The following is a 20,786-nucleotide window of genomic DNA, read 5'->3' on the forward strand; positions in this document are numbered from 1 at the left end:
CTCTCCCCTCCCATCATCGGTTGCCAAAAAGGCTTTTGAATAGATGCCCATTTCACAGTCCCAATGGTAGAGCTAATGGTTTTTCCCCTGGCAGCGCAACATGACTCAATCAGAAAAGAGGCTGAATGGAGCTGGGATGTGATGGGGGGGGGGGGGGGGGGGGGGAACCATGCTTTTCTGAACACACACATCAACATATTTGTGTAGGACAGGTTTCTTTTTTGATTGAAACCACAGCAGGGCAGAGGGGCTCAGAACAGAGAGCCAATGTACACATCCTCTTGGTCTTGAACACATGCTGTGTATATGTGTGATCCTGTGAGTCTATATATCTGATTGGTTGAGCCAGGAGTGGGCTCTTGGTAGGGATAGATCACAAAAACAAACCGAAGAACCGAACTAATTAAAGGAAATACAATTAAATAAAGCGGATTTAAGAGCAACAAGTAAAAGCACTCATTAATGGGTCCCCTAGGAGAGATGGCAATGTTGCGGGCCCCGTTTGAGCGCACACTGGTGTTTAGTGCACTTAGAGCGTGCAGGTTGTCGGCATTGCGGAGATAGCAGTGTGAAATGCCTTACCAAGTGCATCAAGCTTCCATCTTGTAATGCATTCCCTCATGAAAAAAGGAGATAAGGGCGGGACCCAGTGTAGGAGGAATGCAGTTGGATGACTGGTTGGAGTACCTCCTTCGTCCTGTCAATCAGCTCCAACACCAGTGTTACCATTGGTTAGAATGTGAGATCTGATTTAGAGGTGATTTTTTTTTTTAAAGAAAAAGATGTTGAAAGGGAAGAGTGGGATGAATACTCTTCCCCAGATAGATGAGCAAATAGAGGGGGAGTTGAGAGGAGGGGGGAGAGAGAAGAGAGGAGAAGACCCAAGAGGAGAGGATGGAACTGAAACAAAGAGATGAGAGGCGAAGAGAGGAGAGGACAGAAGAGAGGAGAGAGATGAGACTAAAGAGGAGAGCAGTGGGAGATAGGAGATGAGCTGAAAGGAGGAGCACAGAGCCGAGAGAGAGGGAGAAGAACAGAGTGGAGGGAGAAGAAGAGGAGCAGAGAGAAGGAGAGAAGGAGAGGAGCAGAGAGAAGGAGAAGAGGAGAGGAGCAGAGGGGACTGGAGCGGAGGAGAACAGAGCAGAGAGGAGTAGAAGATCACAGAGAGGAGAGAGGACAGGGGAGAACAGAGAGACGTTGAAAGTTAGCAGGCTCCGTCTGACATTTAATAAAGGAGAGTGTGGTCCGGCTGCTGATTACAGAGGGACCGGGGGGCGCTGGGGAGGGCGTCTGGAGCAGCAGAAGCGGGCGGAGACGTACAGAGTAATAAAACAGGCAGCACATCCTCCCCTCTGAGACCAGTTCTGACCCTGTTTGCTGGTGTGTGTGTGTGTGTGTGTGTGTGTGTGTGTGTGTGTGTGTGTGTGTGTGTGTGTGTTCTTACCTCACCATGTGGGAGTACCCCGTGATGGGTGTTTAAGTACGTGTCTCAAGATTACTTTTTGTGTGTTTGTTTGTGTGTGTGTGAGTGTGTGTGTAACACTTACCTTATGATGTGTGTGTGTCCGCACCTTAAGACGTGGGTGTAGTGTCCCTGGACTTGTGAATGTGTGTGTGTATGTGTGTATGCCCCAGGATGAGTGGGTTTCCCTGGAGGATTGATGACTGATTGTGTGCCCGAAGATATTTGAACGCGTGTTTACGACATCTGTCTGAAGTGAGGAAATAAGATTGTACTTTATAGCTCCACAAGGGGCCCACCCAACAATAATAACCCTGCCCCCCTCCCCTCCCTCCACCCTCCACCTCCACCCTCATGAATCTGTGGTGATGTGATTGAGCTGCACCCCCCTGGTCAAGATTAGTCCACTAAACAGAAGTCTGCGTTACCTGCCCACGGCCAAACCAGACCATAATAATCCTTTCTCTCCCAGCCCGCCGTGAAATTCTCATTAAGCCGAGGGATCAGGGTGCCCAGGGGGAGGGCTGCGTGCGGTGCCAAGAATACAGCAACACGATACGCAGCGCCATACAGGCTTACACATTCACTGTATAATGGTGCACCGCAACTGCGGTGTTATCGTGATCTATTGCACTTTTCATGCCATGGGTTGAGCGTCCAAACACTAAACAATGAAATCTGGATAAGATATGGAGATAAAATTCAACAATGGATACGATATAATATTACTGCTGTACAGCAGTATTTTTTTTACTGGGTTGTGTTATAATACTCACGTGATCCTGCATCCTGGTGAACTTTAGACTGAACTTGAGTTAAACAAGCTTAACTTTGTGCCAGGTAATGCTGCTACTTTTTTCCTTTCCCTTCATGAATAATGGAATTAATTGATAATGTTGTAATGGTAACACATTTTTTAACTTCACACTGGGTTAGCAAATGGCGGCAATAACGGCACGCAAGGTAGGTCTTACCTAGGCGTTAACCCATACTCTATGTTTTGACTCAAACTATTGTAGTATTGGTCATCAATATAGGAATCAAAGAAGCATTGAGTACATCACATGTTTAGCTAGCATTGGCAATCCTAGCCCACAAGCTAGCTTGGACTTATCTAGGCCTGCACCCAGAAAATATATATCCATCTCGATAAAGAGTTATTCATTGATAATGTCGTGAACCTATTGGTAATCAATGTTATTGAGTGCCATCTTGAGTGCTTTCATATAGTTAGCCAACGGTGGCCATCTTACCGAGGCATTTGTAGGGCGCCACAAAGTGGGTGTATCCCTTGCACACCTTCCTCTCCTTCTTGCACCAGTTCTCGATCCTGATTGTCTCGATGGCCTCTACCACGTTTGTGATTTGCAGCTCTGGGTACATCTAGAGGGAGAGATAAAGAGAGAGGAGTGGGTGAGAGAGGCACTGAGAGAGATATATGGGGGAGAGAGAGAGGTAGAGGTGCATGGAGAGAGGGAGGTATAGGGGTGAGAGAGAAAGAGAGACAGAAAGATCACGAAAGAGGGAGTTAGAGAACGGTAGCGAGGGATGGGAGAGATAGAGGCAGATATACACGAGAAGGGGGAGAGATAAAGGGTGGAGAAGAGGAAGAGATGGAGGATGATGGAGAGATAAAAAGAGGGCCAGATGACAGAAAGGAACAGTGAAACGATATCTAGCAATGAGTGAGAGAGAGTGCGCTAGAGAGAGAGAGTGATAGAAAGAGATGAGTGTGAGAAAGAGAGAACGAGAGAGAGTGCGAGAGAGACGGAAGTACAGGTGGAGAGACGAAGGAAAGAAACAGAGGGAGGGAAGGAGAGAGGAAGAGGAAGAGAGAGAGATAATAGAGGGCTGAGTGGGCCTGTTTGATCAGGGCTCTGAGGTTTCCAGATGGCATCTGTTATACTGTGAAAGAGCACCTCATCTAACCCACGCAGCTCAAATACCATCCAAATGTCATCATGAAGAATCCTTTGAACCTTACCCTAACTGTATTTCTGACTATAGAGAGTTCCTTCTGCTCAAAGAACATGTTGTTTATTCTGAACCCCATTTCTTTACTATTTTTGTTATTTGGCCTTCTATAATTCAACTCTAAAATTGGTTTATTCAGAGAGACATTTAGTGACTGATTTCTTTCAGATAAACTGGGGATCAAACCCAGTACCTTTAGCTGGGATTCAAACACGTGGCCCCTCATGTGTCTCACTCTCAGATAAACAGATAAACAGGCCACTAAACTGGACTCTTGGCGGTCCGATAGACCTTACTCCCCTGGCGGCCATATTGGTTCGCCATGTAAGTTGGTGGGGGAACATTCTAGAATTTTTGGAGAAACCAAACTGAATCACAATGCAATCTAAACACAGCCTGGCTGTGAAAGGGGAAAGCAGAACTTAAAAGAATACAGAGTTGTCATGGTTTCCAAAGATTCCAGAAGGTTTCCCTACCAACATAAACAATGTGGCCACCAGGTGAACAATTAACAGTAAACCACCCGGCGACCAACAGCTGCTACTCCGTGTGTGTGTTAGTGTGTGTGTGTGTGTGTGTGTGTGTGTGTGTGTGTGTGTGTGTGTGCGTGTGTGTGTGTGTGTGTTTGTGCGTCACATGGACTGACCTCCTGGCAGTACTGCAGCACCTCCTCGTTGGTGCCCACGCAGCTCTGGGTCCCGGAGGGGTCGGGCTCCCAGCGGCCCGTCTGGATGTTGACGTGCATGTTGAGCTTCCCGCAGAACATGGCTATCTGGGGCTCGGCAACAGCGAAGCCCGTCCCCGTGTTGGCCGCCAGTGCCTGGAGGGAGAGGAGGGAGGGGGGCAGGGAGACGTTATGAAAATGCTTGGGCGATGTCTACGTTTATTATTCCATGCCAATAAAGCTATTTTGAGTTGAACTAAGAGAGAGAGAGAGAGAGAGAGAGAGAGAGAGAGAGAGAGAGAGAGAGAGAGAGAGAGAGAGAGAGAGTGAGTGAGTGAGTGAGTGAGAGAGAGAGAGAGAGAGAGAAGGAGAGAGAGAGTGAGAGAGTGTGTGTGAGAGAGAGAGAGAGATAGAGAGAGAGAGAGAGAGAGAGAGAGAGAGAGAGAGAGAGAGAGAGAGAGAGATAGTTAAAAGAGAGAGAGAATGAGACAGCAAAAGCACCTCTAGATTGTGTTCTTGCAGCAGACAAGCCAATCAGAGAGAAGAGAGTCAAGTTTTAGACAGACATTTATTTACGGATGTTTTCCATTTCGTTTGTTGATCATTTCATTACATTATATTAATTATGACATTATATATATATATCATATATATATATATATATATATATATATATATATATATATATATATATATATATATATAAGATATAATTTCACCATCGTCTCCCACAAGAAATAATCCCACACACTTTTGATGTAGGGAAGAGAGAGGGAGATAAAGAGAGAGAGGGACAGAGATATGGAGAGAGAGAAAGAGTTTTTAACACACTTAATCAGTACTGAGATTCGAGTTGTCTTGGGAGTTTGGGGTCAACGTTTCAACCTCAAAGGAATCCACCCCCTTCTATCATCGTCATTTATATAATCATCATGTTACGTTAAATAAGACAAGATAAACAGATTTTTCGATGAGCATGTTAAAATGATCCATCTCACTCAACTTCCTGTCTACCCGACAGATAATAAACCCTCCACTTCCTGTTGTGTTTATAGCAGGAAGCAGGTACGCCCTATCCTGGATAACATTCACAGGACACCCGTTTCCATGGTTATGGCGGAAACAACTGAATACCAGCAAAGTTCATATTCAGCGGTTTCTAGAGGACTTCTCTTGGAGGCTTGTCGTCCTGTAAAGGTCCACCCTCTCTCTCGGGAGTGTGTGACGTCACAGAAAGGAGCTCAGACAGTCCAACTCTATGTACCGGCTCACCTTGAGACAGTTTATCTGAGGCTGTGTGTGCCCTGCCATGTTTACACAAATGAAGAAGAAAAAAAACATGGGTTGGGCCGGTGGCAGGCGCAACAGTCCTGCTGAAACCAGGTAATGGGGGGGCAATATATATGAGCCAATGTGGTTCAGACCTCAGGCTGATAGAGACCGCTGAAATCAGAGATACATCCATGCAGATACTGATATCATACACCGCTCTGAGGCAGAATACAGACTATTGTGTCAGAAAATATCCGCCCGGTACAAAAATAAAATATCATTACTCTTAATAAAGAACATACTAGCTATGAGGTGATAAGAAGCAATCAACCTTTTATCGAAAGCAAGATAACCAAGCCAAAAAGATAATGTATTAGCTAGGGTTAGCTGCTTTTATCTGCTTTTGACATGTGTGACACAGTTACGATTTCAGTTATATCAGTGTTAAAAGTCATGGGAGTCAAAAGGTTAAATGACTCCCCACCATAAAATCCCACTTCCACCTCACCTAAAAATACCTACTCCTCCTCACCATAAAGACCACCTCCTCCTCCTCTTCCTTCCCCCCTCAAAGATCACCTCCACCTCCTCCTCTTTCTCCCCACCTTAAGGACCACCATTTCCTCCTTCACCCAAATTGACACAGCATAGCATAGCCTAGAATATCTTATCACAGTGTAGCCTCCCAACAACAGAATGGTTGTGGGGGGGGGGCGAGGGCAGTAAGTTCACAGGAGTGCTAATAGCATTGCCTTAAACCTGAAGTCACATGGTGCACCTTGCTACAGCAGAAAAGCTGCTTTGGCCAGCGGCTGGACCATGGCCTTATTCTCCTAGTGTCCTTCTTGGCTCTAAATGCTAGCTGGGGGGGGGGGGCGCGAATGCAGAATCCCACATTCAGTTTCCCCCACGCAGCTACTGTTTATAGCCAAGATGGATCCAAGATGTCCGCTATAGATGAATAAGGCCAGGAGGGGGCAGTAGAGGGTACACAGTCAGGGGACATAACCGATCACAGTCCTCATCAAAGAGGCTCTGTCTGAAATAGACAGGCCAGACACTCAGTGAAACACACAATAACAAATTAACAGGGAAAGAGGGAGAAAGAGAGACAGAGAGAAGGAGTGGAGATAGAGAGATATAGAGAAGGAAAGAGCTAGGGAGAGAGGGAGACAGAAGGCGGGGAGGAGAGAGCGAGATAGCTCCCAAAGGACATAGAGAGCGATAGCTGGATTGCAAACACATACAGATAAAGGAACCATGTGACGCGTTTCAACAGAATACCTGGGCCATTACTGAGCAACAGAACAGAGTCGTTATTATTGTATGTTGTTGAGAACGCATTCCGACCTTGGCTTACAAGGACACGGTTAGTTCTGGGTGGGAAAATAAACGGACAACCATCCGACCCCAAGCAGGTAACTAGAGAGTGACTAGAGGTGACTTTGTGCTGGTTGCCGTGGCTACGCGCAGCGTAGGTAATATAACTGTAGGGCGGTGTTATGAAATAGTGTCACGGCGGAGCGAGACGGCAGTTAGGCGGCTACGCGTGCAGAAGGGTGGCTGTATTTTCCCGCCGCTGGGGGAGAAACAGAGAGCGGGTGGGAGAGGAGGGCGGCCATTTAATACCAAACCACACTGAGTTCCAAACTGTCACACCGAAGAAAGACTGGAGAGGCACACACACAAACACACACTCAAATACACACACACACACACACACACACACACACACACTCACACACACACACACACACACACACACACACCATAATGTGCCCTTTATTTGTTCTAGCCCTGGTTTATTGGCCTTCTTTGTGCTCCATAGAAACCTTCCTATAAACCATGTTTAGACTCAGCAGTACGTCTGGAGACAGAATAACAGGCTAGAGGCACCGCACACACACACACACAGACACACACACACAAACACACACACACACACACACACAGACACACACACACACACACACACACACACACACACACACACACACACACACACACACACACACACACAGACGTTCCTATAAACCATGTTAAAACACAGAATGTCTAAGGGGAGACGCACAATAACAAGTAAGTACACCAGAGTTATTTGGAACGTACACACAACGCACACACAAACACACACCTCCTCCATGGCGGTCAAACAGAAATAGCTCATGGCCAGTCTTCCTGGCGGCCAGTCTAAACGTGGTGGACTTAAAGACACACACACACACACACACGCACACACACACACACACACACAGGACAGCTAAAGCCAGGTTGGCTGCAATAGGACGGATTGTATGATTTTGTGTGTGTTTTTGTGTATGTGTGTGTGTGAGAGAAACAAACAGTGTCAAGACCCAAGGGCTTTTAAAGTCTGAGTGTTTCTCCAAAACAAACGCAATATAGAACACTGCTTCAGAAACAACCACGATGATATACCGCTAATTATCAGACTAAAGCATGTAGAAATAATAATAACAATGCTGGAAATTAGCTTGTTACTACCTGGGGGCTTGACGCAATTGCTATACCAGGTGCACTAAAAAGCTGAAAAACTGCCATTACTATGCTCATATTATGTTCTGATTGGCTCACGTATAAGTAGATCTGGATAAAGGACTTTCTGATAAATGACTGAATATAATGGAATAATAAACAGCTTATGATAAAGGTGATAAACAGCTTATGAACAGATGATAAACGATTGATAAACAGCCCACATCTTGAATGAAGGACATTCTGTACTTTGTGCTTTGATCTGCTGCTGACGACAGTCTAGACTGCTTCACACTCGGTTTCCAGAAGGCGCAGGTGAGACTCGCGTGTTTGAACAGTAGATCGGTCACAACCTGCGATTTTCCCAGAATGCTTTGGTGTCCGCGTGACCCGGTAAAGGGGATGCCAGGCGTAGTTAAGCTGTCTAATCTGCTCTCTCACACTCTGGTGGCTTAATGCCTGAAGGGGATGGGATTCACCGGCGACACACACACACACACACACACACACACACACACACACACATACCCACACGTGCATGAATGCATAGAATGGCCATCAAACACACACACACACACACACAGAAACATACCCACATGATACACACACATGAAAAGAGCAATAAATTGAAACAGAGGGGCAGATGCACATTGCGCACACAAAACACTTATCCACCTGTTGCACTGGTGGTGTGTGTATGTGTGTGCGTGTGTGTGTGTGTACCTGGGTGTGTGGCTGTGAGTGACTGTGTGTCAGCTGTTGTTGCGACAGGAAGTAAATCCCAGTCTCTTGAGCTACTACTCCTCTCAGCACACTTGTAGCTAACTATAGGCACATGCGCACACACACACACACACACACACACACACACACACACACACACACACACACACACACACACACACACACATCACAAAAGGGGCCGTTAAAAAACAAACAGGATAATAAAAGGAATAAAGGTGTCGTTTTGATAAATACAACAAAAGGGAATACCCCCCCCCCCCCCCCCACACCCTAACCCTCCTTTACTTTACTGGAATGTAAATGAGAATGACCACCAACTGAAACGGCCCTTTGTCTTCTCCCTGGTGTGTTCCACCAAACATTCTGGAACCGGTCGCTCCAACAAAACCCCCTCTGGCATGGACGCAGACCGTCTGACCGGCTCCGACCGGATTACGACGCGGGTCAACAGAACCTCAGTGTCCAGGCTCTGCGTTGGCAGGGAACCCACTTCCTCCTACTCGTGCGTTTTTATTGGTTTTATTAGTATTCTTTATCTTCATATTTTTTACTGCACTTGGTGTTCCCTAATTTCTACTTCCTGTGAGAGATTTTGCGGTTTGTGTTGAGCAAGAATGACGCCATGAAAGACCACAGTGTGAGGGTTTCCGTGAACTCTCCAATCGGTAGGAAACAATGACAGGAGAAACAGGAAGTAAGCAACAGGAAGTTGATGAGGTCAAACATGGCGCACTGTGCCAGCTAGTACCAATATAATGATACCAGGGATTATAAAATCGGAACAAATTATAACCTCAATTCCCCATACCAGTTTATATAACGCAACTGATTTGGATTAAAAGGTTTGGGTGACTCATCCAAAGACAACCTATTTAGTGAGTGAAAGTATTATTGTGAATAGTGGCAGTTTTTCCTGTGAAGGCATTGATGTTTTCTTGCTTCTTTCTCGGCCTGTGGCTGTAATCGACCAAGGCGTGTACTGTGTACTGTCTCCCGTAGCTCCAAAGATCTCAAGCCTTCTATTGAAACATCCATGTTCTGTGGATGTGCGCTAGTTATGCTGGGCATTTCAGGGGTCAAACACGACTCACTCAGCCCAATGTGTTAAACATACATGCAAGAAATATGAACCGTAGCGACTGTGAGGTCTTTAATACGTGATTCTGTTTAAACATTAACCTCAAACCTTCCAGCTAACCTGGGGACATATTTCCATGAAAGGTTCAAACTTCCCAGGCGGAACCTTCCGGAACATTCCGTAACCCCCTAGGTGTGATGAAGTAGCATCGACAAAATTGGAAAACGTTGTTCATTAACCATGACAGGACACTGGACAGCAGAGGCGGAGGAGGTGGGGTTAGAGGTCAGCGGTTCAGAGAAGGGAGTGTTTCAACGTCGCATTCCGCGGTGGAAAAAATACCATCAACCTTGCGGAACATGTACAACTGTATACGGACCCGGTACACAGTTTGAATCTCATTGTGTGTTTTCGTAATCCTTCCGTTCAATCTAAGCTTGATTGAACATGCCTGCTCTGTGAGCAACCGGTGGGCGGGGTTCAGTTCAGATACGGGAAATGTCAGCTCATCTGATCTCCCCTTTGGCTGCATTGCATGACACATTGTTAAGTGGCTATACAGCCCACACCCTATCCAGAGACTACACCACCCTGCCCCTTAAGCCCAGTAAAGAGTAAGTATCAAGCAGTACACCCCTCCAAAATATTGAGTCACTCATTTTTAATGAATCCCCAAGATTGTGAATCCTGTTAGGAATATTGTTTGTAATTTCCCTTTAATGTTTAGCCACAAACCATTTATGGGGATTTATATAAATATGAATAAAAATGGTACTTTACATTCCAACTTTTAAATTGGATGGGTCTCTTTTAGGGATGGACTTGACTTGAGGACAGAAAGCCAGTCTACGGCTTATTAAATCCGGATTCCAAGGGACCAATTCCTGAGCAGAATGCTTTCAATGTGATTACGTGTGTTTAGTGTTTAAGGACTCTGCATCAAACAGAGAGAGAGACAGAGACACAGACAGGCAGTGAATAGAGAGAGGGGGGTTAATACTGAATCTAAAGAAAAATAATTTTACAAAAATAACGACAGGTTCAGAGAGAGACGGAGAGACATGCTCAGAGAGAGAGAGGTGGGAAAGAGAGACACATTCAGAGACATGAATGAGGGGTGAATGAGGGGAGAGACACTGTGCAACATAAGCATCAAATGAGCCAACAGGCACATGAGCATCCATGTTGGACTCTGATGCATAGAGCTAAGCGAGAAGAGCTGTGATCACTAAATCAATCTGTTTACCACAGCTCCAGACATACTGAACCAATACTGGCTGCACATCTGGAGGGTTTCAGCAGGCTGCTGGGCTGCCTAAAGAGCTGCTGGTTTGACCACTTTGTTCCATAGTCTTTTTCATTTCCCCAACCAAACGGTTGTAATGGTGTTCAATGCCGTAGTGTCCACACAGGTGTTTTTGGGTATGAGCGCGTTAGCTTGACGCATTTAGCGTGATTGCTGTGGCTTGGAAGCTGAGCTATGAATGCAGTGTATTTATTTGCCCTTTCAGACCAAGCAGTAGTAACTGATGGTGGAAGTTAACCTTATGTGTCAGTTCAAATTCGAAACACTGAGAATCAGAACAATTGTTTTGGGTTGACGGTTCTAGGAAGGAGGGGAATTTGTTTTATCCCCATAGTTACGACTCACAGCGACTTTGTGATACTTTTTAATGTATGGGAGTGAAGAGAGAGAGAATTAGAGAGAGAGAGGGAGGGTAGAGGGTAGGGGCTAAAGTGACCCATCTCCCCTTAACAGAACCAAGACGTGAGTGACGACTTCTTCAAATTGCCCGTTGCTATGGTAACCTTTCACTGGAGCATCCCAGCTATTCACAGAAACAGAGCAAATGAAAGAAGTCAAGAAATACAGTGAGAGAACGAGAGAGGAGAGAGAGACAGATTGAAAGAGAGAGAGCGAGAGTGAGAAAAAAAGAGTGCAAGAGAGAGGAAGAAAAGGGTGAGAGAGAGAATGAGAGTGAGTGAGTAAGTGAGTGAGCCAGAAAGAGAGTCAGGGATCTGAAAAAAACCTTCAACAAAATCGGTGGACATAGAAAGAGAAGCATGGTGGAGAGAGATAAGCACATGAAAGCAAGAGAGAAAAAGAGCAAGAGAGATGAAAGGGGGGAGAGAGGGGGAGAGAGAGAGAGGAAAAATAGTGAGAATGAGAGGAAGAGAAGAAAGAGCCGTGGGGGGAAAGAGAGAAAAAATAGCATTGAAGAGAGGGATGGGAAGGAGGTGGAGAGGGAAAGTTGGAGAGGAAAAAGGGATGGCTGACCAAGAGAACTAACACACACAATCACAGTCACACACACACACACACACACACACACACCCACACACACACACACACACACACCCACACACACACACACACACACACATACACAAACACACTTACATACTCTTTATACACACAAACACAACGCCAACCAATCAATTCGCCACGATTAAGCTAGGTCAAAGTTCAGCTAATCGCTAATACTCCATAATAATTACAGTGAATAGGGGCTTTACCAGCCCACATTCAAAGGATAATCGGCCAAATAAATGGTTCTCATTAGTCGCTGTTCTTTATCCGCGGGAATATATCCACAACGCTTATGACAGTTGATGGCTAGTGGCACCTTCATAATGTGGAGGCTTGTGGTAAGCCAAATGCCGGAGATACGCTGTGTATGTAAATGCTGAAAACAGAGAGACAGAGAGAGAAAGAAAGCGAGAGAGAGAGAGAGAGAGAGAGAGAGAGAGAGAGAGAGAGAGAGAGAGAGAGAGAAAGAGAGCGAGAGAGAGAGAGAGAGAGAGAGAGAGAGAGAGCGAGAAAGAGAGAAATATTGACTAAATATTGGAAGAAAAAAAATCAGCTTCGAGTGTTTCCTTAGGGGAGAGTGATTTGTTTGGGGGTTGTTTATACACAGCTACGGTAAGGGCTAGTTAGGCTTGTGTTTCTGGCCCTCGAGCCAACTAGATTAAATGCCTAGGGAGAACAGAACTTATCCACTAGGTTCTGTTGTGTGGTACATTGATTATAACTGTATGACATGTCAAATTGATTCAACTCATTCTGAATTAAACTTCTGCTTCACTGTCTGATAACCCTTCCCTTCCGAAGGAATATTCTCTAAATAGCGGTCTGCAGTGTTTATAAATGTTTCTGGTAACTGCTTTACTACAGGGACCCAGAGGCCCCTACACATGCTGACACTGGCTCCATAGACGGGATTTATGGCAGAGCGCCAGTCAGAAACAACAGAAGAGAGAGATTGAGCGAGTGTGCACTTCTATGGGCAAGGTTGCTGTGCCAATATCTGACATCATTGGCCAGAGGACACATATCTCCCTCCGTGTTTCCTCGCTCCCCTGACCTTCTGTAGGTATTGGATATTTTTGTATGCTTTGACAATACAAACATGTTTTGTGTCATGCAAACAGAGCAAATTAAATAAAGAATTGAATTGTGATAGAGAGAAGGGAAGAGAGAGTGAGAGAGAGAGAGAGAGAGAGAGACAGAGAGAGAGGGAGAGAGAGAGAGAGAGAGAGAGAGAGAGAGAGAGAGAGAGAGAGAGAGAGAGAGAGAGAGAGAGAGAGAGAGAGAGAGAGAGAGAGAGAGTCAACTCTTGACAGATCCAGGCTCTGGAGATGGATACCTCCCACCAACCTGTCGGACCATCCCCATCCAATCCCCCCCCCCCCCCCCCCCCACAAACACACAACTCCACCAATCCCTCTTTTCCATCAAGACCCCCCTCCCCTAACTACAGCCACCCCTGTGGCTGTTCCTGACACAGATTCTGTGCGCTGCACACAGACCAAACGTGCCACCTCTCCATCTTAGTAAGCCATCCTTCTCTGTGCTGCTGGCATCAACAAGCACACACACACACACACATGCACACACAAGTACACACACAAGTACACACACACACACACACACACACACACACACACACACACACACACACATCCAATCTTACAACGCCCGCAGGGGACCATCCCTGGTCACCTCAATATTACATCTAAGTCCTACCTGAGAGGACGAGCGAGCTAAGAACAGATTGGAGAGAGAGAGAGAGAGGGGGGGGGGGAGAGACAGAGGGCTGGAAGGAACAAGACAGGGAAGGAGAGTTTTAAAGTGCCAAGGCTTCGCTACAGTGAGCATTGCTACAGAGACTTTCGCCATGACGAGCAACAGTGCCAGGCTGCAGCAGAGTGCTTGCTGGTGAGCTTGGGGGGGATGAGGAATAAGGGTACAAGAGAATTGTGACCCATTCAGAGGGGAAGAAATATTCATGTCTCTCATCTCATATTTCCTCTGATTCCTAATGAGCCTTCTCTGCTCCTCTGTCATCCCGCTCTCTGCTCCTCCGTCATCCTGCTCTCTGCTCCTTTCAAAGCCCTCAAAAATAGTTCCCTGCTCCACTTCCACCGCAGGATTCCCCTATGGCTGCTTGCAGTCTAAACACAACCATGGGGCTCGAACAGGGACCTGATCCATGGGGGATGGGAGGAATATCTGCCGTGAGGCACGTCATTCCCAGCACTCATCTCCCCAACTCAATGCACACTTGCACAGTGCGGATAAAACAAACGCTAGATCACTAGTTCAGAGAACCTGCCTTCATCAGCGAATCATTGGATCACTAGGTCGAAGGAACCTGCCTTCCTTTAGCGAAAGAGAGATAGAACAGAGAAACACAGGCCACATAGCAATAAAAGGCTAATTGCACTGTAGACTTTTTACCCTGAGCGAGTAGTTTAGTTGCTTAGCTACGCAGGTGTGCGATAGCATTAGCGACTATTAGAGGCGCAACAAAAACAATCTCTTGCAGCGGAGGAGATAATTGCTTTTCATTTCCCAATAATCTCTCAAGCACTGTAATGACCTAGGTTGGCGGGCCAGGTGTGCATGCTATAATGGATGCTAATATAGATGATGATAATATTGTAATCTATGAATTTATGAGTTTATAATGTTTGGTTTGCCATCTCTTCTTGGCCAAATGCTGACAGGTCATAGGTGATCGCACCCTACCTCAACTCTTTTCTTTTATGACACTTTATTTGTTGATTATGTATGTTGAAATGGGCTGTCCCTAATTTAACTATTTTGCAGTACCCCTACTTGCAAGTCATTTTGTTTGAAAGTGTCTACTAAATGACTGAATTAAAACATTAAATGCTTTCCTCTCACTGTTTCTCATCCCTTCCTCTCTTTCTTTCTCTATAATACAACCGGAACAGTCTCTCTCTCTCTCTCTCTCTCTCTCTCTCTCTCTCTCTCTCTCTCTCTCTCTCTTTCTCTCTCTCTCTCTCTCTCTCTCTCTCTCCCTCTTTTTTTGAGCCATGTGACTCAGCCCTCGCTTTACCCAGGCTTATTATCCACGTGCTCCAGAGCAGATTACATCGTCGGCATCACTGGTGCCAGATGTTTACCATGGGAATAGATCAACAATCCCCCCCTTCCTCCCATGGGACCTCCCCTCTTAGCGAGAATCTGCTGGGTCCTGAGCTGGAACCATCTCAGATACAGGGGAACATAATAGCCCCCATCAAAACCTTCCCTTCTAGCCAATCATCTGCAGTAGGGTTAGAACATGTTGATATCTCCTCATGGCTACTCCCAGCTTCGAAGTACTTCGAAGCCCGGTGCCCACAGTTTATAACTTGTAGGCCAACCTTTTCTGGCCCGTGACCCACATTTTTGAAAAAAAAAAAACCGAAAAAAAAACAAACATTACGTTTTGAGCATCTGCTTCCACACAAATTGTTTTGATCCAATAAACATCTGCACTTAATATAAAATGTCTAGTTGAAAATAATCGCATCTAATACTCTATTACTCACTAGGCGATTATTAGTTTCTCTGGCTATGAATCATTAGGCAGTCAGTTCGTATATACAGGACGTCTAGCAGACCTTTTAAGAAAAAGGGTTTGCTTAAATGGATCAAATATCTAAAGCTTATTTCAGCAATCCCCTGCGCCTCCATATCAGGGGACCCCAAGTTGCCATAACCCCAACTTCTTATCAATAAACCCTTAAATAGTGTCAAGTGTTTCCTGTGTCTCTAGCTCCGGTGAACACCGTGTTTCCCCTGGTGGGACGAGGGATTGCTGAACTGGAGTAACCTGGGGTGAACTTCAGAAGGCACACCACATGTCTTGCAAAGCGGGCTTAACGCAAAAGCACCTCGCCTGGGAAGCTGTATCGACTATACATCTCTCTCTGCCCAGCCCACACACCCTCCATCCCCCCTCCCTCCCGCCATCTCTCTCTCTCTCTCTCTCTCTCACTTTCTGCTCTATTATCTGACTCCCCCCCCCCCCCCCCCCAACCCCCCACCCATGAAGTCTGTCCACTGCTCTCTTGGGTAAGGAGGTTCACACAGATCCCATAACCAATAAAGCATCTCACAGTAACATACTCATTAACATGATTAAATTGCCGGTTGCCTGCCGCATTATAAAAGCTGTTCAGTACAGACAGTGCAGGTGGTGGAGGAGAATGTTTGCTCTTTGAATGACATGAGCAGGGGCAAAACACACTAACTATGGCTAATTATTTACTGGTGTTTGATTATTGGTTGAGCATAATTCAGCATAACAACCCTTTTTTGTTGTTGACAGCCAAAGGGCTTACACAAATGCTCTTACGTGTTTGATATAGCTCGGGGTACATTTAATTCCATTGGGTCACTTCTGTACTATAATTGTGTGGATACAACTTTTAATAATATATTTGTGTCATTATGCTATGAAAATCAAGATGTGTTAGACATCCAACCATTTGACATCGCCCTCACTGCCGTTGACAAGACGATGAGACACTGTCTCACATCAGAATGTAAATTGGATTTAGCGGGAAGGTGTGACAGGAAGTAGCTCAGGGTTTGGTAGTGGTAGGGATCTTGTGATCTGCAGGTGCTGAGCTAGGGATCTAGCTATGGGGATCTACTGATCTAGCAATGGAGACCTAGGGATCTGGCTGTGGTTATCTAGTGATCTAGCGTTGGCGGTCTAGTTATCAAGCGGTGGTGTGTGGTGTGTTCCGGGAAAAATCGGTTGTTTGAGGATGTGGGGTTGTCTATGGGAGGACTGGGTTTGTTTGGAGCTGGTGGTGGTGTCTATGGGAGGACTGGGTTTGTTTGGGGCTGGTGGTGGTGTCTATGGGAGGACTGGGTTTGTTTGGGGCTGGTGGTGGTGTCTATGGGAGGACTGGGTTTGTTTGGGGCTGTGGGTGGTGTCTATGGGAGGACTGGGTTTGTTTGGGTCTCTGGGGGTGTCTATGGGAGGACTGGGTTGGTTTGGGGCTGTGTTCTGGGAGGACTGGGTTTGTTTGGGGCTGTGGGTGGTGTCTATGGGAGGACTGGGTTTGTTTTGGTCTGTGGGGGGTGTCTATGGTAGGACTGGGTTGGTTTGGGGCTGTGTTCTGGGAGGACTGGGTTTGTTTGGGGCTGTGGGGGGTGTCTATGGGAGGACTGGGTTTGTTGGAGGCTGTGTTTAGCAAGGACTGGGTTGATGTTTGGCTGTGCTCATTGTGCGGTGTTGTCGGCAGTATGAAGCGGGAGCAGGATTAGACAGGAGGTGCTCCTACCGCCCAGAGAGAGAGCCGCTTTAATCTCTCCACTGAGCAGGGGGATTTGGGAGGGAAACGACCCGTGTAAACTTCAGTCAGCCTTCCTCCTCCATCTCCTCCTCCTCCTCTTCCCTCTCAATAACTTTTGGAGTCTGGGGAGTCTGGGTAAGACGTACGGACGACCAAGGCCTCCTGATGCTGCATGACTAGTCTGTCTTTTATCAGACAGACAGGCAGACAAGCTAAAAGAGGGGCGAGGTTTGGTTTGGTCAATTTATATATCTATTCATAATCTGTCTATTCATTAGGGGAGTTCCAATGGGTGTACTTAAAGGTGACCCCACAGTGTGACAAACACACACACACACACACACACACACACACACACACACAAACACACTCCTAGGCGATACAAATGCCTGATCGCTGTCAGGGGTGAAATGCAACATCGCTGTGCCATGAATTAAATACTGGAAAAAATGTAACATGAATGTATCATTGTCATACTGCAAGACATGCTGCCCTGCTCTGTTTTGTAACGTGTGCGTGTGCGAGTGCGTGTGTGTGTGTATGCGTGACAGTGTGTGTGTGTGTGTCAGTGTGTTTGTATGTGTAGATGTGAGTGAGAGGGTGTTTGAGTATGTGTGTGCAGGCATGTGTATGTGTCTAGGAGTGTGTGGTTGTGTGTATATGTGAGCGAGACACATATGAGAGTGTGTATGCGGGTACTAGAGAGTATGTGTGCCTGCATTTTTCTAAGTGTGTGTGGGTGTTCTAATCAGACCAAGGCACCAGGAGAAACACAGAGAGTCTCTCGTTATCTCCCACTCTCTGCCTCAATTCTTTCTCTCTCTTGTTATCTCCCTCTCTGGCTCTTTCTCTCTCTCACTCCATATCTGTTATATCTTTCTCTCTCTTATTATTTCTCGCTCTCGATATCTCTTCTAATCTCTCCCTCTCTCCATGTGTTGCCATCTGAAAGTAGGCTAGAATCCTTTAGATTTAGCTCGCTGTTCTAGCTGACTTAAGAACAGATCTAGGCTGACACTTTGGATTCATTAATTCCCACTATAAAGAAACGTGCAGATATTCAATACAATTCAATTGTATTTGTATAGCCCTTAATCCCAGGTACAGGCTCAAAGGGTTTACACTTTGCTTATCTAACGTTTGAAATAGTAGAGTCTGCACATTGTATATTGCATGGTTATTTCTCTGACAAATAATAACGTGATATTCTGACACCTTCAAGACATTGACGTGCATGTGTATCTCCTTCCACCATGTATATCCTGTCCTTACTCTGATTGACAGCTGACTCTGCCCAAGTCCCTGCTGGCTAACGTGACAACCTGTGAGCCCTGACCCCAATGCTAACAAGCACAGCAGGCGCTCACAGGTTGAGGCTTAGAAGGACAACTAGAAGTCACCTGGGTTGGTTGGCATAGATGGCTAGCAAGAAGGTGTGGCCCGTTTGGCAATTTCCACACAGAAACACTGGCATGAAATGATTTTAGAGTGTAGTATTTGCAAAAAAAGTGTCATTTATGAAATTCAGTCAACAACAAGGTGCAATTTGCAGTGAATGTATTGAACTGAGTAATCATCTACATCTTCAGATAGCACTGGAGTGTTTTATAGATAGGAATTATAAAAAAAAAGGATAAAATTCGGGATAACGCTATCGATTCATTTATCAATAATGATGTAGAAAATGGAGTACTCATGGCCAGGCCATCACGAGCAGCCAGCTAGCTACTTCCAAAAACGGGCTGTAATTAGCAGCTAAAACATAAAAAAGCCTCTTAATGGCTTTGTGTGAAAACTGCAGACTATTCTCTGAGTTTGCAGCATGAGTCATCATCTTCCCCATCTCGTCAGGGAAGTGCAAGCCTCCAGAGAACCCCATTGGTTTCTTATCTGGCGATCTAATTGGCCAATGAAACAGCCACCGCCGCTCCCCCCCTGTAATGAAATCTCGTCCAAGTGCCGCTGTCCCACTGCAGACACCGACGGCTAATGGCCCCAATGCGTTAGTTGGATAATTCATGAGAGATGGAAGAAGTAGACGCGTATGAATGTGAGGCTCGTTTTTCTTTCAGGTGCCGAGCGAGACACCGTCGGTCACACACACACACACGCACACCTAATAAGCCGGTGTTTTTGCTCGGGTTTGTCTCATCCTCTTGGCCTCTGCTGGGCTAGCCAGCCGTAATAGTACCGTTGTGCGACTTATGGGGAAGTAAGCGATTCATGCAAAACGTACCACAGCAGGAGGAGGGAGAGATGGGCAAAAGGATGCTGGCAGCCAGACGCAGAGCGTGGGGGTAGGGGAGCTAGTGCATACGACTACAGCATGTGTTGTTCGTGACTGCATGCGCCTGTATGCAATATTTAGCATGGGATGGGGAGCTCCCTCCATGAGACATTACAGCGCCCCCCCCCACTCCCCTCCATCTTGTATTTCAGATGTTCTTTTCCTCAGGCTATAGGTCTCGGGAAAACACAGCTAGCTTCTTCACTTTAATGATTCCCTTGACATCATCATATCCCTCTCTCTATTGTGAGTGCCTTTTACTGTGTGTATGGGTGTGCGTGTGTGTGTGTGTGTGTGTGTGTGTGCGCGCGCACCCGCGCGCGTGTGTGTGTGTCTGTGTAAAAGCCGACCTGAATCCTTAATGCCTGAACAGCCCTCTTTCATTTAATTAATTACAGCACTCACATTCACACTTTCAGAACAGACGGGGGAGAGAAAAGAAGGTACATTCTCATCTCATTTCTCCCTACCTCTCTCCATCCTCTCCCCCCATCTCCCCTGCTCCTCTCCAATCCCCAACCCCTCCCTCCCCATAATCCTCTCCCCGCTCCCTCTCTCCCATCCGCAGCCCGGTCTCCGGGTGCTGTCAGCGTTGTTCCAGAGGCGGCGGCGGGGCAGCGGGGGGCCAGGGGGACGGGGAGGGAGCTGTCGCTGATGTCCTTGCCCACCTTGCCCTTGGTAAAGTGCTGCCTCAGCTGCTCCCAGCCTAACAGCCCCCGTGGTGGAGGAGGAGAGATGGGGAGAGAGAGAGCCGCACCACCACCACCACCACCACCACCACCTCCACCACCACCACCACCACTACTACCAACATCATCATCATCACCGTCTCGCTCTCTCTTTCTCTGGAGGGTAGTTATTTTAGACTGCACTGATGATGCCACTGCTGCTCACTCTTTACCTGCTTCATATGTTCGGGCTATTATCATCCTTAGGTCTCCTCACTGCAGGTTTAAAGAGGGAGGAATTTGATGAATGGAATGACAGAGAAAGGACGGAATTCTGCCTGCCCTTGGAACCAGTCTGGAGGATACCAAGGCCACTGCAGTGGAGGGGTGTGTGTCTGACCGAATCGGAAGGTGCATTTGGGTTTGGGTGTGTTTGTGTGTGTGTCTGCGTGTGCCAATGCGTGGGCGGAGGGAATAATTGTGCACGGCTGACTGAGCAACTTTGCACAGGGCCCCCTCAGCAGCAAGGACTGTCAGGT

At 46.6% G+C, this 20,786-nt stretch overlaps 1 protein-coding gene across 1 annotated transcript in view; it reads right to left on the bottom strand.

Moving 5' to 3' along the window:
- The window catches only part of aplp2 (amyloid beta (A4) precursor-like protein 2), a 60,256-nt gene that overhangs the window by 32,406 nt on the left and 7,064 nt on the right, over nt 1-20,786 (bottom strand). Inside the window, exons 2-3 of the mRNA XM_079732010.1 lie at nt 4,083-4,256; nt 2,716-2,845 (exon numbers count right to left, since the gene is read on the bottom strand). Of these exons, the coding sequence (XP_079588136.1) occupies nt 2,716-2,845; nt 4,083-4,256 (304 nt within the window). The remainder of the gene's footprint in view (nt 1-2,715; nt 2,846-4,082; nt 4,257-20,786) is intronic.

The sequence above is a fragment of the Pollachius pollachius genome (assembly GCF_949987615.1).
Source record: "Pollachius pollachius genome assembly, chromosome: 3".
In the NCBI taxonomy this organism is placed as follows: Eukaryota; Metazoa; Chordata; class Actinopteri; order Gadiformes; family Gadidae; genus Pollachius; species Pollachius pollachius.